General features: G+C 42.8%; 1 protein-coding gene across 1 annotated transcript; it reads right to left on the bottom strand.

Annotated features, from left to right (window-relative positions):
- Positions 1–9,844: 9,844 nt before the first annotated feature.
- Positions 9,845–10,147, bottom strand: LOC117357241 (uncharacterized protein C14orf119 homolog). Its single transcript, XM_033937612.1, has one exon. The coding sequence runs from the start codon at positions 10,145–10,147 to the stop codon at positions 9,845–9,847; it is 303 nt and encodes a 100-aa protein (XP_033793503.1).
- Between the last annotated feature and the right edge of the window lie 17,705 nt (positions 10,148–27,852).

Raw genomic sequence — 27,852 nt, 5'->3', positions numbered from 1 at the left:
ATACCGTATTTTCACGCAGATAACGCGCACCCGTGTAAAACGCGCACACGGGTATAGCGCGCAGAAACCACGATTTTATGTACAAAAACTTTTGTATACCGCGCTCACGGGTATACCGCGCATGCTGCCCGACTGTCCTTTCGCCCGCCCCGACTCTCCTCTGGCCACCCCGACTCTCCTTTCGCCCTCCCCGACTCTCCGTGCGCTGTCCCGACTATCCGTTCACCCTCCCTGACTTTCCGTGCACTGCCCCGCCTCTCCGTGCGCTGTCCCGACTCTCCGTTCACCCTCCCTGACTTTCCGTGCACTGCCCCGACTCTCCGTGCGCTGTCCCGACTCTCCGTTCACCCTCCCTGATTTTCCGTGCACTGCCCCGCCTCTCCGTGCGCTGTCTCGACTCTCCGTTCACCCGCCCTGACTTTCCGTGCACTGCCCCGACTCTCCGTGCGCTGTCCCGACTCTCCGTTCACCCGCCCTGACTTTCCGTGCACTGCCCCGCCTCTCCGTGCGCTGTCCCGACTCTCCTTTCGCCCGCCCTGCCCTACTCCCAGCTCTGTAAGCATGCGCAATGGTCTGAGCATGCTTGCCGCTTAGTTTTCACCAAGGCTGTTTTTCTGGTGGTGTGCTTTTCACCACGTGGCTGTGGCCCCCCTCTATCTGGCCTTGTAATTTGCCCAGTGAATACTATTTTGACTATACAACAGCATCTCAGCCTTTGGGTAAGCCTATAAAAGATTAATGCTGCATGTAGAGCCCACATTTTAATTTGATCTCTTCAGATTGGTATTCTGCATTTATCTACCCGGTAGTAGAGTTTATCAATTAAATTTAAATGGCCCATCCGTCCCAAAGCTCCACCTACTGGTGGGGCCTAAGGCGCGTGGGCCAATCAGAATAGGCCCTGGAGCCTTAGGTCCCACCTGGGGGCGCGGCCTGAGGCACATGGTCGGGTTGGGCCCATGTGCCTCAGGCCGCGCCCCCAGGTGGGACCTAAGGCTCCAGGGCCTATTCTGATTGGCCCACGCGCCTTAGGCCCCACCAGTAGGCGGAGCTTTGGGACGGATGGGCCAATCCGGCCTCATTCCGTCGTTGGCTGCCTGCCGGACAGGCGGGTTTGGCTCCCGTCTATCCGGCCAACTACCAAAGGTACGGGGAAGGGGGGTGGGGGTGTCATGGGGGTCGGCCAGGGGGGTCGTGGGTCGGCTGGGGGGGGGGCGGTCGTGGGTTCTTGGGGGGGGCGGTTGTTGGAGGGAGGGGGGTTTGCGTCGAGGGCAGGAGGGCCTGGGATCCCTCCTGCCCGTAATGTAGTGCGGGGTGGGGGTAGGGGGTCGCCGTGGCCAGGAGGGTTTGGGCTCCCTCCTGGCCCGATATTGTCGGGGAGTTGGGGAGTTGGCCGGGCAAGAGGGCTTGGGCTCCCTCTTGCTCCGATCGTGGATGCAGGTGCGGGTGGGAGCGCGTGCGAGCGGTCGTTCGGGGTGGGGGGTGCGAGCGGTCCTGCTGGGGGGGTGAATCGGGCATCGGGCGGGGTGGGAACTATGTAAAAAAAATTTTGTATACCGCGCTCACGCGTATAACGCGCGAGGGGTATGCGCGGTAGGTAAAAACGCGTATAACGCGTGCGTTATATGCGTGAAAATACGGTAGTATTATCACCAAATTTATTTGGCTAGGGAAAACTGCGAGAGTTGCTCTAGTATCTTTACAAAGATCAAATGCGGAGGGTGAGGTAAATTTTCCCATCTTTTATAGGTACCATCAAGCCTTTATAATGCATCAAGGTATGTATTGGATCCTCCCTGAGCTCATGGAAAATCTTCCATATTGGTTATGATTGGAATGGCAACTCCTGTCTCCATTGAGATTGTGTCACGTTTTGAGTATCAAGATGCCTAGGCTGTATAAGGACAATAGAATTTTAATGGACACTTGGAAGACATTAAAATTTATTACTAATTTAACAGATATTCCAATTTATAAATCCACTTGTCAGTCCCTTTGGTTGAATCCCAAGATTCAAATTGGCGGGTTTAAGTTCATCTGGAAGTACTGGATGAAGGCAGGCATACGTACTTTAGACGACGCAGTATTAGACGGAAAGCTGCTTGAGTTTTCACGACTGCAACAAAAATTTTGTATTGCTAAAACTCAAAGTTATAGATGGTTGCAGTTGAAGCAGGCCATTCAGGAGGAGTTCCCTGATTAGAAAAATTTTAAAAATCAGTATAGTTTGCCGTTCCTGTGCTTCCAGGCAGATTTCCTGGGTCACCAGGCCGCTCATAAATTAATATCTGGATTTTTGAATAAGAAACCAAAGACTGGTCTTCATGACATTTGGAGCATTGAGATAAAGCATCAGATTACTGCGTCTCAATGGCCACTAATTTGGACTTGGAGGATGAAATGTATGGTGTCTGCATCTATGAGACAATCATGTCTTTTCTTATTACATAGAGCTTTTTGGACACTAGTTTGTTTACATAAAGTGGATAGTTCCAAATCTAATAAATGCTGGCACTGTCATCTCAAACCTGGGGTGTTGGATCATTTGTTATACTATTGTCCCTTGATACTGAAATTTTGGAGATCTATTTGAGTTCAAGTTAATAATTTATTGGAGAATCCAGTGGCACTATCATATGATACCATTTTATTTGGTACATTTATGAGAGCGAAGAGTCAACTATCTGTGAGAAGTAACAAACTTCTCTTTATAATGACAAGGGTTGCCATGCAGCTTATTTAAAAAAATTGGAAAAATTGGGATAGACTAAATTACACATTCTGGTGGGAATCCCTTTGTTATATTTTTAAAATGGAGTGATTTATGGCCATTCAGCAGGGAAATTACAGAAAATTTATGGATGTTTGGGAACCATTAACTAAATACTATAAGGATTGATCTCTTTAGATGCCCCTTTAAACACACATCCAGGGTGGGAGGGTGGGGGAGGGGGGTACATTTTGGAATTGGTTTAAGGGGTATGTATTCAAGTTTATTATAAAATTTGATTAATCGCTTATTCCAAATTCTAAGCAATGAACAAATCGATAAAATTACAAAATTAGGGGAGACAAACATAACCAACAAAAAGACTAAATCTTACAAAACATAATAAAAACCAACTTTACAAACATAATAAAACACAAGGAAAGAATAGGAAAAGAAATACAATCTGATTAATAAAAAGAAAGGTTGAAAGAAGGTAAAAAGAAAGATTGTTCTTGAAGGTATTTATTTATTTATTAATAAGTGGAAGGGTGGGGGAAATAATTTTCCTCTTTATAAATTTTTGTTTGTTTAATGTGCTTTGATTTTAATATTCTATGTAAGTGTATTAACAATTGAGCACTTCTGTAGTTTAAAAATTGAATAAAGAATTTTTAAAAAAGTACCAAATAGGATAGTATCATACGTCAATGCTATGGGATTTTCTAATATTTTGTTCACTTGATCCCAAGGGATCAAGGGACAATATCAAGGGACAATAGTATAATAGATGATCCAACGTCCCAAATTCGAGATGACAGTGCCAGCATCTATTAGACTTGGAACTATCTAATTTTCTGTAATCAAACAGGGGTCCAAAATGCTCTATGTAACAAGAAAAAACATGTTTATCTCATAGATGCAGACACCGTACATCTCAACCTCCAAGTCCAGATTTGTGGCCATTGAGACGCAGTAATCTGATGTTTTATCTCAATACTCCAAATATCACAAAGACCAGTCTTTGGTTTCTTATTCAAAAATTCAGATATTAATTTGTATCACTGAGTGGCCTGGTATCCCAGGAAATCCGTCTGGAAGCATAGGATCGGCAAACTATACTGATTTTTAAGATTTTGCTAATCAGGGAACCCCTTCTGAATGGATTGCTTCAATTGTAACCACCTATAATTTTGAGATTTAGCAATACCAAATGTTTGTTGCAGTCGTGAAAAGTCAAGCAGCTTTCCATCAGATATTACATCATCCTGAGTACGTATGCCCGCCTTCATCCAATGCTTCCAGATGATCTTAAATCCGCCAATTTGAATCTTGGAGTTTAGCCAAAAGGACTGACAAGTTGATTTATGTATTCAGAATAGGTGTTAAATTATTAATAAATTTTAATGTTTCCCAAGTGTCTAATAAAATTCTATTGTTCTTATACAACATGACCTAATCTCAATGGGGACAACAGTTGCTATTCCAACCATAGCCAGTCTGGAAGATTTTCCATGAGCTCGGGGAGGATCCAATACATACCCTGACGCATTATATACGCTTGATGGTACCTATAAAAATTGGGAAAATTTACCACACCCGCCGCAATTGGTTTTTGTAAAGATACTAAAGCAATTCTCGCAGCTTTCCCCAGCCAAATAAATTTAGTAAGAATACTATTTATTTTCTTGTAAAAGGACCCCTGAAAAACACTGGCAACATACCCATTTGGTAGCAAACCACAGGCAAAATCATCTTAATCATTTGTACTCTCTCCCACCAAGACAGATGTAAAGGGTTCCATTGCAAACACATTTCTGTGACCTTTAGCAATAAAGATTTTTCATTTACTTTCATTGTTTCTTTCAGCATTTTATAAATCCAAATTCCTGAATATTTTATACCCTCTTCCTTCCAAAGAAAGGGGAATGTATCAAATACTCCTTTAGGACAATATACATTAAGCGACCTCTGATTTAGTCCAATTTATTTTATACCCTGAAAATTTGCCAAATCTATCAATCAAATCTAGTAAATGTGGAATGGTTGTTTCAGGATTCCTCAAATGAAGCAAAATATCTGCATATGTAGAGGCTATATTCCCGGCCTGCATAAGGAATACCCTGAATCTCCTTTGCCTGCTGTATAGCCAATAACAAGGGTTCCAATACAATGTCAAAAAGCAAAGGAGATAACGGACATCCTTGCCTAACTCCCCTCTCCAGATGAAAACAATCCGAAAAAGTATTATTAATATATAATCTGGCAGAAGGGGAACTATACAAGGTTTGAATCATTTGTATAAATCCAGAACCAATACCAAACCAATCCATTGCTTGATACATAAAGGTCCTTTCTAGACGATCAAAGGCCTTCTCTGCATCTAAGGATACAGAAAAAGCCGGATCTAGCATAGCTTTTGTTAAATTTAATATATGAAAAGCTAATCTAGTGTTTGAAGAACCCTGTTTGGTGCATACTGATAATATAAGGGAGAGCCTTGGCCAAGCGTAAAGCCAATAACTTAGCTAGAAATTTTCCATCTACATTAATCAAATAAATAGGCCTGTAATTTGAAACCAACGTAGGATCTTTATTTGGCTTCGGCAAAACTATAGTCAAAGATTCTGCCATAGTACCTATAATACAACCTTTGGTCAGTTGAGCCTGATATAAATTTAATAGATGAGGCAATAGGGTAATTTGAAATGATTTGTAAAATTCTACAGTCTACCCATCACCGCCTGGAGTAGATCCAACTCTAAGGGACCCCAATGCTGCTTGTAGTTCTTTCATTGATATAGGCGCATCAAGAGTACTTTTTATATGTTCAGGAATTTTAGGCCCCTTAATTAACTTCAAAAACTTTAAACCCTCAACTTCTTTATTTGAATAAAGCTCGGAAGAATATAAAGCTTTATAATATTTCAAAAACTGTTTTAAGATACTTCCAATTTGAGAATGAGTTTCCCCACTCTCATCTGTGATAGCCACAATTTTTACTTTTCTTTTTTTAGCTTTAAGGTAATTAGCTAATACTCTTCCCGCTTTATTCAAGTTTCCATAATACAGAGCCTGTTGAGAAAACAACTCTTTCCTAGCCATTTGAGAGGAAATCTCATTATATTTATATTTAACTTTTAAGAGGGCCCGTACAGTAGTTTGTTCCCACTTCGAGGCCAATTGTGACTCCAAATCTTTAATATTTTGTTCCAACTTAGAAAATTCCATTTTTAGTTGTTTCCTAATATGTGCCAAATATGAAATAATTTGCCCTCTTATGGTAGCTTTGAAAGCATCCCACACTGTTTCTAAAGAGATTTCCTCTGAGGCATTAATTTGAAAATATTAATTCATTTTTAATTGAAACTCCTCAATAAAGTTTGAATCTGCCAGCAATGTATTATTGAATCTCTAAACAGGTCTGTTAGAATCTTGTTCCTCAAATTTTATTTAAATCCAAACTCCAGTATGATCTGATAAAACGATTGAGTCTATGCCAGCTTTGGCTACCTATTGAACTAACTGATCTGATACAAATACATAATCTATTCTTGAAAATGATTTATGAACATGGGAGCATTAAAATGTAGAATCTGCCATATGTCTTTTAATCCACAGGATTGAACTAAATTATCCAATCCCAATGATTTCAAAAGTTTACTAGGTTGTTTATCCATCAATGGGTCCATAACAGCATTAAAGTCCCCAGCTACCACAAGATTAGAGGCAGCTAGCGGCAGAAGTTCCTGCTGAAGAACTTTGAAAAATTCTGCTTGATTTGAATTAGGTGCATAGATATTAAACAGCGTCAAAGCATATTTCCCCAAGATCATACTCACTTGAACCCACCTTCCTGAAGGATCTGCAGAAATAAAATTAAATACAGCTGAACATTTCCTATGCACTAAAATAGCCACCCCCACTTTCTTTCCCACAGCTGGCGTGAATAAGCACTGCTTGACCCACCCCCCTATCAACTTCATCGATTTCCCAGCCGACAAATGAGTTTCCTGTTTCATATATATATCCGCATTTTGCTGCTTTAAAAAATTGAGTGGTTTTTTTTCCTCTTTTTTTAAAATTCTTTATTGATTTTTAAATAATAACAGTGCACTACAATGAATTATCAGGAGCAAATCAGAAAAAACACTTTACACATACAAACATTTTAAAACAAATCATTTTCTCCCCCTTCCCTTAACAAGCAATAATTAGAAATATATACTTATAACTATAGTTTTCATAAACTATATAACATACATAATATTACTATCCTTCCTCCCTCCCTCCCACCCTGGATGTGCAAGGAAGTAATCAAATAAGAAAAAGCACATGTCAGCTAATGTGATCCTATATATGTAGTCAATGGACTCCACACCTTATTGATTGCATTACTATGGGGTCCTTTTATCAAGCTGCGGTAGGGGTTTAACACACATAATACCACGCATTAAACCGCCTGCCGCGCTAGCCACTAATGCCTGCATTGAGCAGGTGTTATTTTTTTAGCCGGCCATGGGGGTTAGCGCGTGATGAAATGTCTGACGTGCTAACCCCGCTAGCGCGGCTTGATAAATGGACCCCTCACTAAAAATTATTTATTCAAGGAGGGATACGATCTTTTCTGTTACAGCTCCCCAAATTTGGAACTCTCTTCCTCTCAATATAAGAGAAGAAAAATTACCTACTAAATTTAAAGACCTACTAAAAAGTGACTGTTTAAGGATGCCTTTAACTGACCCTTTTCATAATCACATTATCTCATTTCCTGGAATTTATTTGGACAAGGAACACTGTTAAGTAGAAATTAAGTGGGTACCATTCTCCAACCTTTTGTTTCCTTACCCTTTCTTTTTGTTTATTTTCAAATTGTATTTAATCCATTTTTGCCCCCTCCTCTTCATCAGTGTTTTTACGTCATAATTATCTTTAATGTCCTGTTTGTTGGAAATTTTTTATTTTTTCTATTTTTAATTTTGTAAATCGCATTGGATTTGGATACTGCGATTATATCAAATATTTTAAATAAACTTGAAACTATGTCCTAAAAGTTCAGCGTTCATTCTCTCATACTTATAAGTTGAACATAAGTTTGCCCACTAAAATGTGTAATTAAGTCTATCGCAATTCATCCAGTTACCTGTACCATCTGAATAGCTATTCCTGTCATTATTAAGAAAAGCCGGCTTTTATACCGATCCAAAGACGGTTTAAGATGTAATATAATACCACAAATTATGGCTTCATAAGTTAACGGAATTGATGCCTCAAGTACAACATTAATTTGTTCCCAAATTGACTTCCAAAAATTAAGTTTCAATGGACAATAGAACAACAGATGATCCAAGGTCCCTATGTTAACATGACAATACCAGCATCTATTAGACTTAGAACTGTCTATCTTTTGTAAATGAACAGGGGTCCAAGAAAAACCAAGTTTGTCTCATAGATGCTGACGCTGTACATTTTAACCTCCAAGTCCAAATTCGTGGCCATCGAGATGCAGAAACATACTATTTTATCTCGATGCTCCAAATGTCTCCAAATTTTTTGGGTTTTTATTCAAAAATTCAGAAATTAATTTATACCATCGGGTGGCCTGATGTCCTAGAAGATCTGTCTGGAAGCATTGGACCTGCAAGATATAATGATTTTTGAGATTCTGCCAATCACTCTGAATGGCCTGCTTCAACTGCAACCACCTATAATTTTGAGACTTTAAAATACCAAATGATTGTTGCAGTCGTGAAAAATAAAGCAGTTTTCCATTAGATATAACATCATCTAATGTACGAATTCCTAACTGCATCCAATTCTTCCATGAGATCCCAGCACCGCCTATTTGAATCTTGGAGTTTAGCCATAGAGACTGAAAAGTAGATTTCATTAACGGAATATCTGTTAATTTATCAATAAATTTCAATGTTTTCCATGTGTCTAAAAGAATACTATTGTCCTTAGCATAGCTAGTAATTTGATACTCAACACATGAGATAGTCGCATTGGGGACATAAGATGCCATTCTAGATGTAACCAATCCGGGAGATGTTCCATGAGCTCGGGGAGGACCCAATACATTCCCTGACGCATTATATAGGCTTGACAGGATGATTGAGGCCATTGACATTTAAAGAAAACATTTTAAAATTCATTGTAAAATTTCAAAGAAGAAAACCCATAATAGTATACCAAAATCCTTTTTCCCTACAAAAATACCCTTTCCACAATACACTTCCTAAAACCTTTAATAAAAACCCCTGTTTTCCCCCAGATCCCTTACCCCCATATCATACGATTGCTTGAAGACATACATTTAGACTAGCAGCCAGAACCCTCCCCCAGGCAACATAATTAATTACTTCCCCTTATGAAATTAAAATTAATCAATCCCTATAGACTAAAATATTTCATAAATACCTGAATAAATAGATAAATACTCAAAAAGCAAACAAATAAATACTAGAATATAGTAACAAAATAAAGTACATTCCTTACATATGTGGAAATTCATTAAAGTAATGAAATTACTTAAACAAATGTATTAAATTAATATAACCATTAAATGCCCTTTATATTGCCTCAAATCAATCCAAATAACACCCTCTCTATTAAGTTATTATTAAGTGGATTTTTTTTTTTTTTTTGGGGGGGGGGGGTTCTTTCTTTTACTCTTTCTTCTGACAGTGCCAGCTTCTCTACTCAATGAAGTTTGCATCCATTGACTCTTTCCAGTTTTATCTTCCTCCTGACACCACTAGATGGCAGTTAACAGCATGATACAACACCACATTACATAGATAAGGTAGCATAAGTGCATAAAACCCACTGAACAACAAGAGATTGGAAGCCAAGAGAAAGACAGCATCATAGCTGCTCATGTGTGACAAACTAGTCTTTAAGCACAGTCTGGCATGTTCTCTCAACCCTGATTTAAGATATTGTTTGCATTAAACTTTTCTTGCAAGATCCTGGTTTTGGTTAGACTCTGCTCCAACTTCCAGTCCTTTTTACCTTTCTCCTTTATATCTTGTCAGCTCTTGTGAGTTATCCAACATCCTTCTCCACTTCACTTATTAGGAAGTGAAATTCATTGTAAAGGTTCTTCGTGACAATCTGCAGCTATGTGACACTGGTTCATAACTTGCCCGCGGTGCCGGCTACTTCTTGATAGTCCCTAGCCACAAAGCTAGGGTCAGTCTCCTCCAAACGGTGAAGAAACATGTTGCGTTCAGCTTCAGCCCAGCTCTGGAACCACTGATCCCAGAGACGCAGCTGACACTGGAAGATGCTAGGAGGGTGATCTGCCATGACCAAGTGTTCTAGTCCCGACTCCAGGGAACATACTTTCCCAGGCACCGCTTTGCACACCAGGTCCCACAAGAAGCATTCCCACTGTGATTCTGTCCAGCCCAGGAACCAGTGTAGGACACATTTCATCTCCTGCCCAGTGATGTAAGAATGTAGGGTGCCACCAGAATTTGGCAGTACCGACGTGCTCAAGAAACCAAAAGAAATCAGTCTGCTCTAAGACTCATTGTGCTAATGTCTTTTGATTCTCTGTTGCTGTGTTTTAGGATTGGTGCACGGAGAGCATTTAGTACTAACTAATTTGCTGGGGGTGGACAAGGTTGGCAGTCTTCCTATTTTATGCTTAATGGGTGTTTTAAAGGCACCACCTTCCTGGGGGCAGCACACTGCCAATACAGGTCCAAAGGGCTGAGTCCGCTGTAGAAAGAAAAAATCAGATGCCAAGCCAGAATCCAAGTCGCTGCACTCCGAGAACACCAGCACCGGTTCCTCCAGGCAAGGCAAAATCAAGTGCTGCCTTCCCCAGGAGTTACCCGAATGCCTCTCTAGCAATGCGTCAGCCAGTTTCCGTGTTGGGGACTCTACAGCAGTGAACAGACCCTCCTCCTCTACACTGGGAAATGTTTCTTCTTGTTTCACAGCAGCAAAGAAAGTCTCCTCTTTCACAGTAGCAAACACTTCCTCTTCCTATTTGACCGCAACGAAAGGGTCATACTCGTTTATGACATCAAACGCTTCTCCCTGCCTCACCTGGTAAGAAGTGCACACCCGTTTCCCCCCATCTAGGTCCACAGCCCACAACAGAACCGAGGAGGACTACTTCACCCTCCATCCTGATTACTCAGCTTCAAATACAGATCCTCACCCCTGAACCAGCATCAGCGTCGACGCAGCATGATCACAGACAGGAAGTCCCACAGAATTATGCCTCCCCCGGAAGCTCAAGGCAAACATCCGCCGCCCCCAGGCACCGCCACCTTCAAAGGCATAGAAGGCATAGGAGGAAAAGCAGCAGCAGAGGGCCAAATAAGACGCCAACACTGCCAACTGCAACAATGGATCTCATAGCACTCACAGGCACGCAGCAGGAATCCCAGAACACCGGCAACTTCTCTCTACTAGTGCACAATCCCACTGAAGAACAGCTCCAACCATATGGAACGAAGGTGGGTGAAGGGGCAGAGACGACAAAAAATTCTATTCTCGTGGTTCTGTGATAGTTAGAAATCTGAAGACAGTTGAAACGTCCAACTCCATACATTAAATGAAATAGTTCAAAAAACATTAAAATTCAACTTTAAATCCCCGAAATCCAGAGAAAATCTATAAATAAATTAAGACTTGATTACAGCTGACAGGATTATCAGCTCAGTTCATTGGTGTCTCTTGCTGAGACAGAAACTCTTTCAACTTCTCAGGGTCATCAAATTGATAGAATTTTTCTTTAAAAGTAACCCTCATTAGGGCAGGATAGTAAAGCCCATATCTTGCCCCAATCTCTTTTAGTTGATCCCTCAACTGTAAAAATTGCTTGCGTAGTTTTTACTGTTGCACTCGCAAAATCCGGGACAAAGATGATCTTTGAATCCTTGTAAGTCAGATTTTTTAGCCTCCTTTGCCACTCTCAAAATTTCCATAACATGTTGGAACCGTAACAGGCGAAATATTATTGGTCTAGGTCTCGACTGACCATTAGGTCTCCTTCCTGGGATCCTATGTGCCCTCTCTATTTCTAATGGCACTTTTAAGTTAAGGGGGAGTATTTTGGAATGACTTCTTCCAGAAAAGTTAATATATTCTTTCCTTCAACCCACTTCCTTTAAGCCCATTATCTTCACATTGTTTCTTCTTGCCTGATTTTCAGAATCTGTCATCCACTTTTCCGTTTCTTGAATAACCTTATGATCCTTTTTACAGTGCTGCTGCTCATTCTCCACTTTCTCCATTCGGGTCTCTATCCGATCCATTCTGGTATGGACCATTTCCATTTTTTGTCCCAGATTTGTCACTTCTTCCTTCACCTGCTCTATGATTTCCTTCAAAGCCAATCTAATATTTCTCAGCTCCTCTAATAGCTCAATCATGTCTAAAGCGTTCACAGGTAGGGGAGTCTTGATAGGATTAGGTGGATCTTCCTTTAGTCTTTTTGCCTTCCCACCTGTCTTTGAAGCTGTTTCAGGCTTGATTTGCTTATTAGAAGCCATTAATTAATAAAATTTCAGATCTGGAGAAATAAATTTTAAAGCTGGAAAACACCAAAAGAGTGCCTGGGGAGGGGAGCTACACAGCTACACAGCCATTTCAGTTCTCTCCAAATTCCGGAATAAAAAAAAAGCATTTTAAGGGGAACATTTCGGTGCCTACCAGTGCATTAAAAAACAGCACCTACATCATGCCTATGAAAACACTTTATGATGCCTAATGCCAACGTACGCATGGATAACACTAGAAGTGGTGTTAGGTGTCGTAAAGCGCCTGAGGGCACAATTCACGGAAAAGGTAGGTGCCAGAAATGTAGGCCTTGAAAACCCTGTCCTACATTCCAGCACCTACCTTTTACAGAGCCACGATTCTATAAACGGTGCTGTCGCATGATTGACAAACGATTGGTGACTGTTTTTAAGGCGGCAGCTAACAGCGGTGCCGTTTATAGAATCCTGGCCTAAACTCCTATATTAAGATTAATTTTCTGCTGAATTTTCCTAAATTCATCTGAAAATAGGCCACAAATTTAGGAGCCTTACTGAGGAGTTTAAATTTAGGAACTCAGTTTTGTTTTGCTTTTTAATATCAAATCTTGTGTTTTTATTATGCATATGAATTTATCAAAGTTGTATATCACTGGAAGGCAGTCTTTTTGAAAAGAACATTTGTTTAATTCATTTAAAAAGTGTATTCTGATGCAAGCTCTTGCCTTTCAGAGTGAAGGTGAATTCAAGCATAATTTTTTGCAACTTGACAAAATGAAGAATAGAAAATACTTACAGATGCTCACAGTATTACTACCGTATCTCTCCAGCCATCCTAGAAGGGAAGAGTAAGTAGTGATATTCAATTATTTTATATAATTGCCAGGATTCCATTTTCAAAATCATGCTCAGCATTTCATGAGAGCAAATTTTCAAATTAACTCGAGCATTTAGGAAGTAATTTAATAAGGTTTTTTTTCATGTTTATATGCGCATAAAAGGATCTTATAAAATTACCTGACCTGTAAATGTGGTGCAATCAGACGTGTGCTTACTATATATATGTAACCAAATAAAAACTATCAAAGAGATGTGGAGAGGCATTTTTGCTATGATGTCTAAATCCAAGTTTACACAATTTGCGGAAAAAGTCTAAAAATCCAGTAGTGAATGTGACCATTTCAAAACAGGAAAATGTTTCTTTGGTTCGAAAATGTCCTCAGTGGATCTATTTTTCTGAACCATTTTTGAAAAAAGAAAAAGTCCAAATGAAAAACTAACAAAAACCAGTCATTGGGTGGGACGAAGAAGGGGCCAGCATTCTTAGTAGATTGGCCACACAGACATCCCAGCAGAGCAGTGAAGCACCCTATGGGGCACTGCAGTGAACTTCACATAAAAACTCCCAGGTATACATCTCATCACAGTCCCCTTATCCAACTGTATACCACCCCAATAGCCCTTATGCCTGCAGGTGTCACCTATATGGTGGTGCAGTAGGTTTTGGGTGGGTTTTGGAGGGCTCACACTTTCATGTTCCTATACTCCTGCCCCGTGCAGATCTGTCAACAAAAATGGCTGCCGTGAGTTCCCATGGTTTCATGAGACTACAGCAGAAACTCAAGGCAGCCATTTTTGTTGATGGCTCTGCACAGGGCAAGAGCATAGGAAGATAGCTTCTGCCCCACTTCACTGCTAGATCATCAGGTAAAGTGTGGAGAGGTGCAGGAGGCGGGAGGGAGGTGGGGGTGAGTTAGAGTTGGCCCTAAAGTTATTTGCAAATTTTCCATATTTGTGGGCCCTGAGCCCCATGAATTTGGAGGGGGAAGTGTATTTTATAACAACATACAGGCACTTATGTTTCTTTCTACAATAGTTGCCATTGTGAAACTAGACACCTTCACCTAAGAGTTCAGTCTAGTTCATTTTTAATGGATCAATTTAGCTAACTCCCTAAGGGGCATGTTTGCTAAAGGGTGTTAAACCCTTAACGCACACTAACAGAAGTACCACATGACGGCATTAAGGTATTCTTTAATAATATAAATGTGTTAGCACATGCATCTTGCTAGTGCATTCTAGGTAAGTGTGCTAAATGGATAACAGTTGAGTTAATGTTGGATGGCTTAGCATCTTAGGTGCCGCTAAGCACAATGCTGTAGGCACGATTCCAGCGCCTACTTTTAAAATGTGTTTTTAATCAAATTTTAAATGGTGCATTCAATTACCGCGCCAGTTAAAGTCGATTAATGCAATTAAGTTAGGCGCCGGTAAGCGCAATCTAGGCGCCTAATGTTTGGTGCCGATTACAGAATTTAGCCCTTACTGCCTCCTATTTAGAGCCATTAGAAAGCTCATGGGTTCAGCCAGCATTTAGTGTGTGCAAATGTGTCACGCTATCTGGTTAATGTTTTCTCAACCCCAGCAAAAAAATGAATCAGAAAAAAAATAAATAACATGCGCTTAGCATGCACTGATCACAAAATGTTTTTGCGGTAAGCATTTTCACACACGCCAAGCACACGTTAAGGCTTAATGCCCTTTAATAGACATACGTTATGAAAAGTAGCCAGTAGAGAATGACACGGGGACAAATTTTTTCCCGTCCCCACGAAAACTCATTTTCCCTTCCCGTCCTGGCGAGTTCTTTTCCTGTCCCTGCCCCATTTCTTCAAGCTCTGTTCTCATCTGCATAAGCCTCAAACACTTTAAAATCACAAGTGTGTGAGGCTCGTGTGGTTAAGGAAGAGCTTGCAGGAATGGGGCAGGGACAGCGACAAAACCTGTGGGGATGGGATGGGGAAATTGAGTTCCTGCGGAGATAGGGACAAAATTGTCCCCTTGTCATTCTCTAGTAGCCAGTGACAAGGACAGAGAAGTGCTGTTTGAAAGAAGGGAAAGGGGAATGGAAGGAAGTTCATTAGAATTTCAGCCTGGGTGGGAGGATTGGAGTTGGTTCCCAATGGGTTTCTTTGGGGCAAGGTTTGTTGAATGAAATCCCCCAAGACTTGTTATAGCTTGTTTTTTATCATTAAATTCTGTACCAAAAATCTTCCTGAAAAATTCCTGCAAACTAATTTGCAAGAGGAAAAGTGTATTTTCCATAAATCTTTAGGAGTATGGTCTTTAATTTTGGTTTTAACCTTAACTGCAAGAACAATGTTGTCCATGTAGGATGGATGAAACTCAGGCAGCTCCATGCCATTATTAAACTACTTTTTGAAAATAACACCCAGTAGCACTAGGCTTGTTTTCTTCACTGTTTGTTAATACCATTTATCCCATTCATTAGTTTTAAATTTTCAATATTTTATTGTAGTATATGGACAGAAATGTAGCTAATATATTTTTATTGCAGAAAAGCTGCCAGTACTTGCCAGCATGAATATTTTGTCAACTTTGGTCTCCATTCTGTGAAATTCTTTAGCCACATAGTTGAATTTTTGTTTTATAGCGTTTTTTTCTGACATTACAAAAAAGATATTTGCACTAGCTAAGCAATAATAATAATAATAATAATTTTATTCTTATATACCGCCAAAGCCATGGAAGTTCGAGGCGGTTTACAGCAAGAAGCGCTGGACAAACAGCGAAGAGGATACAATCAAAGTCAACAGTACAATCTTACATAATGAAAGAATTAGAAAGCTATATAGTTCTTAGCAGAGCTGTGTAGATTCTTAGTTTACAAATCGATTGAACAAACTTGTTTTTACCAATTTTCTAAAATTGAAGTAGGATGAGGAGAGCATGATAAAGTTCCTAAGCCAATCGTTCCATTTGCCTGCCTGGAAGGCAAGAGTTCTGTCCAAGAATCTTTTGTAGTAGCAGGCTTTTATTGTCGGATAGGTGAACAGATGTATTCTTCGTGTGGGCCTAAAAGAACTTGCCAGATTAAAATGGGAAACTAGGTAAGTGGGGGCCAGACCAAATATTGATTTATAACACAGACAAGAGAACTTAAACAGGATTCGCGCCTCCAGGGGCCAATATTCAAAATGATTTAACCAGCCACTGAATATCACAGTTAGCGCCAAACACGAACCTGGCTATTTGGGGGGGGGGGGCAGTCCAGGGACAGAGACAGCATTTGACCGCTTAACTTTTTAGATTCAGCACTTTAGTGGCCATTGTTAGCGCATAAATGGAACTACATAAATGTCTGACCTATTTTTATACGGTAACCAATGGCTGCTTAAGTGTTGAATACTTGACTTAAGCACTAAGGCCTGGATTCTGTAACCGGTGCCGTTGCCAGTGGCAGCCTTAAAGGCGTCCACTAAACGCGTGTCAATCACGCGACGGTGCCGAGTACAGAATCGCGCCTCCAGCAATTGTAGGCACCAGAAATCTAGACCAGAGTTTTCCTGGCCTACATTTCTGGTACCTATCTATGATATGAATTGCGCCGCTGCAGGTGATTTAAGCCGCCTAATGTCACTTCCGGCATTAGCCACAGCCACAGTGGTGTTAGGCGGCCTAAAGTGCCTATGGAGGCATGATTCCAGCATCAATTTTGTAGGCACGTTCATCAGCAAAATGACTTCCTATGACAAGAATGCCACTTTCAAAGTGCTACTTTCCAGTTCTTTCTCTGATGGCATATTTTTCTGGTCCCATATAGGGCCAGTGTTAGGGATAGGCAAATGGTGCACTGAGGGCACCAAGCCTACCTGAAATTGAAAATGAGACAATCTGCAAGTAAACTTTGGGGCCCCCTTCCTAGTGTCTACTCTGGGCCCCATCATGTCTAGCACCGGCCCTAGTCCTATAGAAAGTGGGCACAGTGGGAGAATGAGGTGGCTCTGCATACTCTCAGTGCTTTCCTTACCTTCTGCTGACCAGCTAATGAAAGCTAGCTTTATTGTACCACATTACTACCCCTGTTCCTGCTGTAAAATTACCATATTTTTGGCAGACATGTCTGAGGCACTTTTCCTCATAGAAAAATGCGTGCATGAGCATTCTGTTTATGAGAGATTTTGGAGGTTTTACTAGGTTGATATGAAGATATCTGATCTTTATTAAAATTTGATATACTGCAGAATGTCCAAAAATGGTACCACAGTAGTATACATCAAAATTCAGATGATAAAACATTGTGATGCCTAAGAAACAGTTTTCATAACTTTTTACAGAAATAATTTTTTATCCTATTTAACTCATCCTACTGGTATGCAAGAAAAATTTATAAAGGTGGTACTGGAGGATTGGAGAAGGGCAGATGTGGTTCTTCTCCACAAAAGTAAAAGTAAAGGATGAAGTAGGGAACTACAGGTTAGTAAGTCTGACTTCTGTGGTAAATTAATGGAAACACTTTTAAAACAGAGAATAGTGCAGTTTCTGGAATCCAGTGGATTACAGAATCCAAGGCAACATGGATTCACGAGAGGCATGTCTTCTCAGAAAAATCTGATCAATTTTTTTTACTGGGTGATCAGAGAATTGGAGAGAGAAAGTGCTAGATGTGGTGTATTTAGATTTTAGCAAAGCCTTTGACAGTGTTCCACACAGGCTTCTAATAAATAAACTGAGTGTCCTTGTTATGGGTCCCAAAGTGACAGACTAGGTCAGAAACAGAGGGTAGTGGTCAATGGAGATTGCTCTGAGGAAAAGGATGTTACCAGTGGTGTGTCTCAAGGTTCGGTTCTTGGGCTTTTTCTTTTAAACATTTTTGTAAGCAATATTGCTGAAGGGCTGACTGATAAGATTTGCCTCTTTGTGGATGATACCAAAATCTACAATAGACACCCCTGATTAGGGTTACCATACACGTCCGGGAAAACCCAGACATGTCTTCTTTTTGGAGGACTGTCCAGGTGCCAGGAGTAAGATTACCAGATGTCCGGAATTAGAGAATGACACGTTGACAAAATTCATCACCGTTCCTGTCCCCGTGGATAACTGCGGGAAACCATCTTCATGTCATTCTTTAAAGAGAGAGGGAAGAATCAGAGTATGAATGGCCACAACCACTGACCCACAAGCTTTGCTTTGAAGAATGCTGGTGTAGAAGGACTGAGGTTGAAATAGACACTAGATAATGACATGGGATTATTTCCCGCGGTTCCGCAGGGACGGGAACGGTGATGAATTTTGTCACCATGTCATTTCTGGTCCAGATTTACTCAGACATGTCCTCTTTTCAGAGGACTGTCCGGGAGTCTGGATGGCTTTTCAAAATCCAGCACTTGTCTGGGTTTTGAAAAGCTGGTAAGATTGGAGCCGAGTCTGGTGTGCACAGGGCCGCCATCAGGGCAGTACTACCAGTCCTGCATTCAGGGGCCCAGAGTTGATAGGGGGCCCGGGCTCCCCCAGGGTCCTAGGCCACAGTCTAGAGGGGGGGCGCTCCGCCCCAGGTGGACAGGAGAGAGCTGGACGGGGGACCTGCGGAGTTCAATACATCTCGAGCCACGAGGCTCGTCTTCTGTTCCTACCTGCCCTGCCGCTCACATATAGCTGATCGGAAGTGCTCCCCGATGTCAGCGCTGACATCGGAGGGAGGGCTTAAGCAAAGCCTGCCCTCCGACGTCAGCGCTGACATCGGAGAATACTTCCGGTCGGCTATTTGTGCGCGGCAGACCAGGCAGGAAACAGGAGACAAGCTTCTCGGCTCGAGCTCCGTTTTGCTGAGAAAGTTGTAAAGATGGGCTGGGAGGCAAACGCGGAACACAAAAGGGGGGAGGGAGTGCGTTTTGGACACAAGGCATGAACTTGGGAGAGAGGAAGGGAAGGAAAGAGATGCTGAGGTGGGGGAGGGAATGGGTTTTTGGACACAGAAGGCATGGACTTGGGAGAGAAGAAGGGAGGGAAAGAGATGCTGAGGTGGGGGAGGGAATGGTTTTTTGGACACAGAAGGCATGGACTTGGGAGAGAGGAAGGGAGGGAAAGAGATGCTGAGCTTGGGGAGTGAATGGGTTTTTGGCACAGAAGGCATCGACTTGGGAGAGAGGAAGGGAGGGAAAGAGATGGTTGTGTACACGGGGAATAGAAGAAAGGAGAATTTTTGGTCATAGGGAGGGAGTGAGGTACAGATAGTGGCATACCAAGGTGGAGGAGGGTGGGGGGGCAGTCCACCCCACCCCGCCCCGGGTTTACGTCCCAAGGGGGTGCACAGCTGGCCACCCTCCAGTGTTCTCCCTAGGCCGGCAAACTGCGGTTCTTTAGCCACTTGAGTGCCACCGCCGCCATTGGGAACAGGCCGGCGCCGAGTTCTCCCAGCTTTTCCCTGTGGGGCCATTCGCGTCAATTCTGACATCGGAGAGGACATTCTGGGCTAGCCAATCGCTGCCTGGCTGGCCTAGAACGTCCTCTCCGACGTTAGAATTGACGTTGAGTGGCGAGAGTTGGTCGGCCCCGCGAGGAAGAGAAGCAGGGCAAACTCGGCGCCGGCCTGTTCCCGATGGCAGCAGTGGCAGCCTATTCCCCAGTGGCGATGGCAGCATTTTCCCAATGGTGGTGGCATAGGGGAGGGCAGGGAGAAAGAAAGAAAGGGGGGGGACAGGAAGCCAGAAAGAAAGAAAGGGGGCAGGGTGAAACAAAGGAAAATGGGGCACGGAAAGTGAGAGAAAGACAGACATACAGAACGAAAGAGGGTGTGGAGAGAGAAAGAAAGAAGGGGGCAGGGTGAGAGAGAGAGAAAAACAGACATACAGAAAGAAAGGGGGTATGGAGAGAGAGAAAAAGAAAGAAGGGGCAGGGTGAAACAAAGAAAAAGTTTGGGGAGGGAATGAGGTCTGGAGGAGAGGAAGCATACAGGAGGCTGAAAGAAGGGAAGAAATATTGGATGCACAGTCAGAAGAATAAAGTGCAACCAGAGACTGATGAAATTACCAAAGGTAGGAAAAATGATTTTATTTTCAATTTAGTGATCAAAATGTGTGTGCTTTGAGAATTTATATATGCTGTCTATATTTTGCACTATGGCCCCCTTTTACTAAACTGCAATAGTGTTTTTTAGCGCAGGAAGCCTATGAGCGTTGAGAGCAGTGTGGGGCATTCAGCGCAGCTCCCTGAGCTAAAAACCGCTATCGCGTTTTAGTAAAAAGGGAAGGGAAAAATTTGTCTATTTTTGTATAGTTGTTACTGAGGTGACATTGCATAAAGTCATCTGCCTTGACATCTTTGAAAACCTGTGGAATATAAATGATAATTAACATTTTCTCTGCGTACAGCGTGCTTTGTGTTTTTAAAATTTTATTGTTGGTAGATCATTTTGACTTGGCCACAAAGGTAAGGGGGAGGGAGGGAGCTTCTGAAAGACATCTAGTAATCTTTGCAGGCTTGACTGTGCAGGGAATTATTTTTGTAAAATCATGTTTTGTTATGTGACTGGCATTATTTAGACTTTAATTTCTATGAATGAATAGAATGAAAATGATATAAATTACTTGCTTGTTTTTATGTGCGTGCGCTGAAGGAAAGTGGAGAGAGAGTGGGCTGAGGACGCTGAAGGGAAATGGGGAAGAGAGAATGGGGAGAAGACGCTGATTTATAAATTGACAATTGTACAGAATATTGTTTCTTTTTTATATTCATCCATAGCTACATGTTAATGATGTGCTCATATGCACTTATTTATCATCATAACATATACATCATCATTAACATGCAGCTGTGGATGTGTAAGGACAGGCTGAGGAGGATGGATGGGAAGGAAGGAAGGTGCACATATCAACATATCATACATTTTTAACGTGCATGATGCAGCTATAGGCAAGCTGAGGACGATGGGATCATACAGATGTGTATGTTCAGATATGCGCTCAGATGTGTAGTTTTTTCTGATATATTTATTAAGCTTACAGTATTTATAAAAACACATTTAATACTTGTTACAAAAAATATTGTGCAATTGTGATCAACGTCTGGCCTACAAAGGTCAAAAGAAATCCTTAACTGAAATTTTACATTCAAAAGTGAATTATAGCTACTAGCACTATTATTTATTAGTTATTTATTATGCAGATGTTTGTTAGTTTGTTATTAGTTCAGTATTAGACATATGTTAGTTTAGAATAGATAGGTATAGATTAGTTTAGTTTAGGTTAGGTTAGGGCCCTGCTGAAAGAGTCTACCTTGACGTGGTTGCAGGCTTACAAATCTTTTGGTCAAAGAGTGCGGCGACAGAGAAAAGTATGTGTGTATTCGGCCCATGGAAGAAGGGGGGGTTGGGGGGGAAGGGGTGCGTGGGGGGCCCAATAGGATTGCTCAGTAAGGGGCCCAGAAATTTCTGATGGCGGCCCTGGGTGTGCATCTGCGCATGCGAGGATGCAAAGCGGTAACATCACACGCATGCATGGATGTGAAGTGGTGACATCACATGCATGCACGCATGCATGTGACATCATCACATCACATCTGTGCATGCACAGATGCATTCCAGCCCCCGCCCAAAGAGATGAGATTTGTGTGGGCTGGGATTGGAAGGCAGAACGGGATAGGGCCGAGGATGGAATGAACAGACCTAGGGGCAGAACGGGGCAGCCCGAGGATGGAACAGGGCGGGGCTACGTATCCTCCTTTACCAGATGCAAAATCTGGTAACCCTAGTCAGGAGGGATTTCCAAAACCCGGCAGTTTGACTGGGTTTTGGAAGTCCCTAAGCTTGAGACCGCGTCTGGAGACCCTCTGCACATGCACAGATGTCAACGTAACAGAAGGTTCAGCTAGGGGCGGAACAGGATGGAACTGAATTCAGAACAGGGTAAGGCTGGGAGGAGGATGGTGGAATGGGGCAAACTCAGATGTCTGCTTTTTTAAGGAGGAAAGTTGGCAACTCTACCCGAAAGTGTGGAATAATCAGATTACAATATTATTTGGGTAAATATACAGTACTTTTATTACTACAATGCTTTTGAGCATTGCTCCCCTGGGAATAATTTTATAAACATTTTATGCAAGTAAAGCCTATCTTAGGTGGGGAAATTTTCAAGGATAAAATTGTGCAAAAGTGTATATGTTGTGACAGGGAAGAGCCTGTCAGCAGTTTAAACCCAGCTTTAAACCCTGCCTGCCTAAGCCCAGGAAGCTGCCTAGTAATCCTGTACCTATCACCAAGAGCCAACAGGCAGGGCAAGGCAGAGAGAGAAGGGCAGAAACCATAACATCTGGTTTAGGGCACTATAATCCCTTTTATAATACCTTGGGCAAATCTCCAACAAAACCTCTAGTAAAGAAAACCAGCACAGGCATGGTTAATGAGAGGGGTGTGGCTAACAAGCAGGACGAACCCAGAGGGAGAGTGGGATTAGGCTTACAGCATAAAATGAGCACAGGTGGAAACACTAGGGAGGAGATTGGGAAGAAGACTGCAGGGGAGAACACTCGGGAGAAGACTGCAGGGAGGGATGCAGGGGAGAGACATGCCGTGCTAAGCAGGAAAGAGCCTGCTAAGAGTTCTCTGTCCCAGACCCTAGCTAAAGCACAGCTGGTCTTACAACCCTCCCGAGCTAACAGACTTCTGACTCCTAAGCAGAAGTGCAGGGGAGTGGAAAGACCTCCAGGGCAGGGCTGGCCGTTAGCTGTCCCTGAAGGGAATTCTTACCCTGCCTCAGAAAGCGGAGATTCCCTAATGGAATTAGAGGGAGAGCTATCTGAAAGCAGTGAGATGGAGTGCAGTCTCGCAGTATGGGATCTTCTCGAGAATCACAGTTAACAAGGTATGAATGGGGGAGGGGAATGAAAGTGAATGTATCTTTGTGTAGCGTTCTTTCTCCCGTAGCAGAACTGTGAGCATATGTGAATGAATCACTTAGAGCCTGAGAGGGAGGCCATGTAGATAAAGGGAAGGAGGTGAGAACCTTTAATTAACTTCCCCGAGAAGTGTAACGGAACTCAGAGACCTGACATGGTGTAACCCTGAAGCAGGGAACTTTTGGGAGGGGACTTACACCAGTCATAAAAGGTTGGGTTATATAAAGTTCCCTAGCCCCTACCCAGGAGCATAGGGTAGTGGGGGGCATTGGACTTCGGGTGGGTTAGGTCACAGAGCTTCCTGAAGTATTTCCAAACAAAAGGAGCAAAACTAAGGAGAAAACGTTTTGGTTATTTTTTTGGCTTTTCTGCCTGGGCAGCAGGCTGGACTGTATTGTAAGGAAGAAACCTTATGAAAGTATGTTTTGTTTAAGTCTCCTCAGACCAGAAGGACTACTAGAACCCTAGTGCGGTGAACTAGGGGTAATAAAGATAAAAGCTGAACTTTACCAAGAACTCAGTCTCCACTAATTATTCTACTACTTATCCAGTGGGAGTCCTCCTGGGAGCGCTCCGTCCTTACGCCTGGGGCGGGAGCCGGGTTGCCAGCGCTAGGCTTACCCCCGGCCCCGCCACAATGTGTTAAAAGCATATATGATGAAAGATAGCACCTACTTTTCCATAATCTGCACAAAGACTTTCCTAGGAATGTATTTTCACAGATCTGAAGTTGTGATGTACATGCATATTGTAAAATACATGTGTGCACGCAGATTCAATGCATATATATGCATGTTCATCTAAAGAGGTATAGATATGTGCAAAGGAATTTGTTCATTACTAGGGACCATCACACAAGCCATAATTGCCAGCTCTGTGGGCGTCATTTTGAAAAATTTGAGTCACATAGGAAGCCGTGTTCCATACTGATGAACACTATCCCCTGACGAAGCCTATTAGGGTGAAAAGGAGGCCCCGTCGGGTTTCACTAAGCAGTGCTATTCATCTGCAGTGGCGTTCAAAAAGATAAGTGCTGTTTGGAAAATATAAGCACTATCTTTTGCTTATAAAAGTTTAAATGAAACGCTAAAATGACATAAATATATAAAAAAAAGATTAAAATTATTTAAGAACATAAGAACATAAGAAATGCCTCTGCTGGGTCAGACCCGAGGTCCATCGTGCCCAGCAGTCCGCTCACGCGGTGGCCCAGCAGGTCCAGGACCTGTGCAGTAATCTTCTATCTATACCCCTCTATCTTCTTTTCCAGTAGGAATTTGTCTAATCCTTTCTTGAAGCCCAGTACCGTACTCTGCCCAATCACGTCCTCTGGAAGCGCATTCCAGGTGTCCACCACACGTTGGGTAAAAAAGAACTTCCTAGTATTTGTTTTGAATCTGTCTCCTATCAACTTTTCCGAGTGCCCTCTTGTTCTTTTATTATTCGAGAGTTTGAAGAATCTGTCCCTCTCCACTCTCTCTATGCCCTTCATGATCTTATAAGTCTCTATCATATCCCCTCTAAGTCTTCTCTTCTCCAGGGAAAATAGACCCAGCTTCTCCAATCTCTCAGCATATGACAGGTTTTCCATACCTTTTATCAGACGCGTCGCTCTCCTCTGAACCCTCTCGACTAATGCCATATCCTTCTTAAGGTACGGCGACCAATATTGGACGCAGTACTCCAAATGCGGGCGCACCATTGCCCGATACAATGGCAGGATAACCTCTTTCGTTCTGGCTGTAATACCCTTTTTGATTATACCAAGCATTCTATTCGCTCTCTTAGCGGCTGCTGCACACTGTGCCGTCGGCTTCAATGTCATGTCCACCAATACCCCCAAGTCCCTTTCCTGGGTACTTTTATTTAATAATATCCCTCCCATTGTATAGTTGTACCTCGAGTTTCTGCTCCCCACATGTAATACCTTACATTTCTCAACGTTGAACTTCATCTGCCATCTCATTGCCCAATCTTCTAGTTTCTTCAAGTCCCTTTGCAATTCTTCGCATTCCTCTGTAGTCCGAGCTCCATTAAATAGTTTAGTGTCATCCGCAAATTTTATTATCTCGCACTTCGTCCCTGTTTCTAGATCATTTATGAAGATATTAAATAGTAGCGGCCCGAGCACCGAGCCCTGCGGGACACCACTCGTGACCCTCCTCCAGTCGGAGTAGTGACCCTTCAGTCCTACCCTTTAACATATATATAAAAAAAAATTTTAAAAAGTGAATAGTTAAAACATAAAATAGAAGTGGAGTCTGGGTTGCTGATTAAGATATTGACCTGCAACAAAAGCTAGCAGTCAACTGCCTGATTCTAGGTCTCTGAGGCCCACCTCTATTGCTAAAATCAATATTTTTTTGTGCTGAGAGGTTTTCAGGGTGTTTTTTGTTTTTTTGGTGCCTGAGCACTCCCAATATTTTTATGATGCACATCATTAAATTTGGAGCTGAAATCTCCATGGCGCAGGACAACAAAGAAATGTAGGAAGGAAGATTTACTAAATCCCAATAACTGTTCCCACCTCTCCTTGTAGCCCATTGACTAGACTATCTGACCAATGGGCTACAAGAGAGAGAGAGTTGTTTTATAGCCTATTGGCTGGCTATGTTTGACTGGCTCCAGAGTGAGGGAAGAGCTGTTGTAGCCAAGTAGAGGTACTTCCTGACTGCAGCTGCCAATGGGAGGAGAGGAGAAACAGATAGACATGGAAAGAAGAGTGTGTCACATTATTACTTTATTGGCATGACAATTTTTACCTGTGTAGTCACAATAATAAGTTTAGGAAACTAAGGGTAAAAATAGTGTAGTTCATGTGCTGAGAGTGCAGCTATGGAGAAAGGAATAGGAAGGAGTAAGTAAATCGAAAAAGCTCATTGCCTAGGACTTGAAAGGCTGGAAGAAACAGAAATAACTTGAAAAATGGGGGAGGGGCTGGGTAATGGGGATATGTGCTAGAAGTAGAGCTGTGGGGGAAGAATGGAGAGGTCTAGGAAAGGATGAAGGGGACTGAAAGGAATTACTGGAAAGGTGAGAGAATTCTACTGTGAAGAATTCAAACAGAAAGGATAAAGCCATTAAGGTGGACAGGCTGAGAGTAGAGCTTTAGGGAGAGGAATAGGGAGGAGTTACTTCCTGGGAGTGAAAATACTACTATAGAAGGCTAGACGAAACTTATAGGAACTGTAAGAAGGAGAAGGGCTGGGTGATCACGAGAGGCAATGGTAGTGGAGCTGTGGTGATAGGAATAGAGGGGGGATTAAGAATTGAAAGGAGTTAATGTAGTGGTTCCCAAACTCTCAGGTCTCTCCCCTCTCCCCTGAAGGTGTTGAATCCTATCTTTGATGGCAGAAATGCCTAAGCCCCACCAGCTGGTCCATTGCCTGAGGCCCAAGCATAAAGTGACCATGCATCCCGTTTTGAACGGGACCATCCCGTTTTTGGATCCCCTGTCCCATTGTCCCCACACACAGCTTCAGGATACCGAAATGCCCCGTTTTCAGGGACAGCGTCCCGAAGCTGTGCGTGGGGACAATGGGACAGGTGATCGCTTTCCCTCCCTTCCTGCTGCGCCAAAGCTAGCCTCCCTCCAGCGTCAATTCAAACCCCCTACCCCCACCCCACGGTCCACCTCCATTGCTGCTTGCTGCCCGGAACTTCCTCTCCAATGTCAGAATTGACATCGGGGAGGGGGGGAGTGGAGAGAAGACTTGTAGGCCTGGTGCTTGTGGTGCAGTCGCTGCTCGCGCCTTGATGTTTCTGGGTCAGGGAAGCAGGGTGCGTGGGCCAGGGGAAGAAGGGTGGTTTGGCTTGTTGGGGGCAGGGGAAGCAGACTGCGTCGGGGAAGCATGGTGGCTTCAGTGGGGGGCAGGGAGACAGAAAGAAAGAGAGGATGCACAATCAGAAGGAAGTGCAACGAGAAAGTCATGAAATTACCAGATAAAGGTAGGAAAAATGATTTTATTTTAAATTTAGTGATCAAAATGTGTCACTTTTGATAATTTATATCTGCTGTCTATATTTTGCACAAGCATTCCCATACATGCTCTCCTTCTCTTCCCCCTTTCCATCCAGCATCTGTCCTCCTCTTTTGCCCCTTTCATCCAGCGTCTGCTCTCCTCTCCCCTTCTATCCAGTATCTGCCTTCCTTCTCTCCCCCTTCCATTCAGCCTATGCCTTCCTTCTCTCCACCAGTTTGTCTAGCCGCAGCCCCCTCCGATCTAGCCTAAGTCCCCTTTCTACCCCCCGAATCCTGTGCCTCCTCTCTGCCCCCCACCTCTACACACATGCATACATACCTGCTACTACTGCTTCTCTAAACTAACAGCAGTAGCAAAGCAAGCAACACCCACTGTGAAGCAGGACCCTATTCACATGGCTACTGTTTGTGCCCCAGAACAGAAAGTGATATCCAAGGTGGCAGGACTGTCGGCCATGTGTATGGAAAGTCTGGCTCCACTGTGAGTGCAGTTTGTTATTCTGCTGCTGTAAATTTTGTTTTCATCTTAATCCAGAGGAAGTTCACCACCAACCAATCCTGATTCTCTCAGAAACAGCAGCAAAATGATATCCTAAGACAAGCATGCAATTTTCAAAGTGCTATTTTCTGGTGCTTTCCCTGCTGACCTATTCTTCTTCTGACATATTAGGGGTGGGCAAATGGGGCAATCACTTTGGCCCTCATGTCACTGGGAGCACCAAGTCTGCCTGAAATTGATAAAGGGGTAATCTTTAAGCACCCCTACCTATTGTTTGCTCTGGGCCCCATCATATCTAGCACTAGTCCTAATCCCTAGTCCAGCATCTAAGGAAGCAGCAGCAGGGTCTTCAGTGGTGGTGGGAAGAAGGTGGGAAAATATAATGTGGCACCCCTGTGAGTTTGCTGCAGTGCCCTGGAGTGCTGCAGAGCATAGTTTGGGAACTTTGGGTGCTCCGCCCGGCTAATTT

The sequence above is a fragment of the Geotrypetes seraphini genome, chromosome 3 (assembly GCF_902459505.1).
Source record: "Geotrypetes seraphini chromosome 3, aGeoSer1.1, whole genome shotgun sequence".
In the NCBI taxonomy this organism is placed as follows: Eukaryota; Metazoa; Chordata; class Amphibia; order Gymnophiona; family Dermophiidae; genus Geotrypetes; species Geotrypetes seraphini.
Note: the sequence above shows the minus strand (reverse complement) of the source record. Positions and strands in the feature narration are given on the sequence as shown.

What these genes read in the sequence shown, in the direction of transcription:
- LOC117357241 (XM_033937612.1), bottom strand. Translation starts at nt 10,147, where the DNA reads ATGAAATGTGTCCTACACTGGTTCCTGGGCTGGACAGAATCACAGTGG.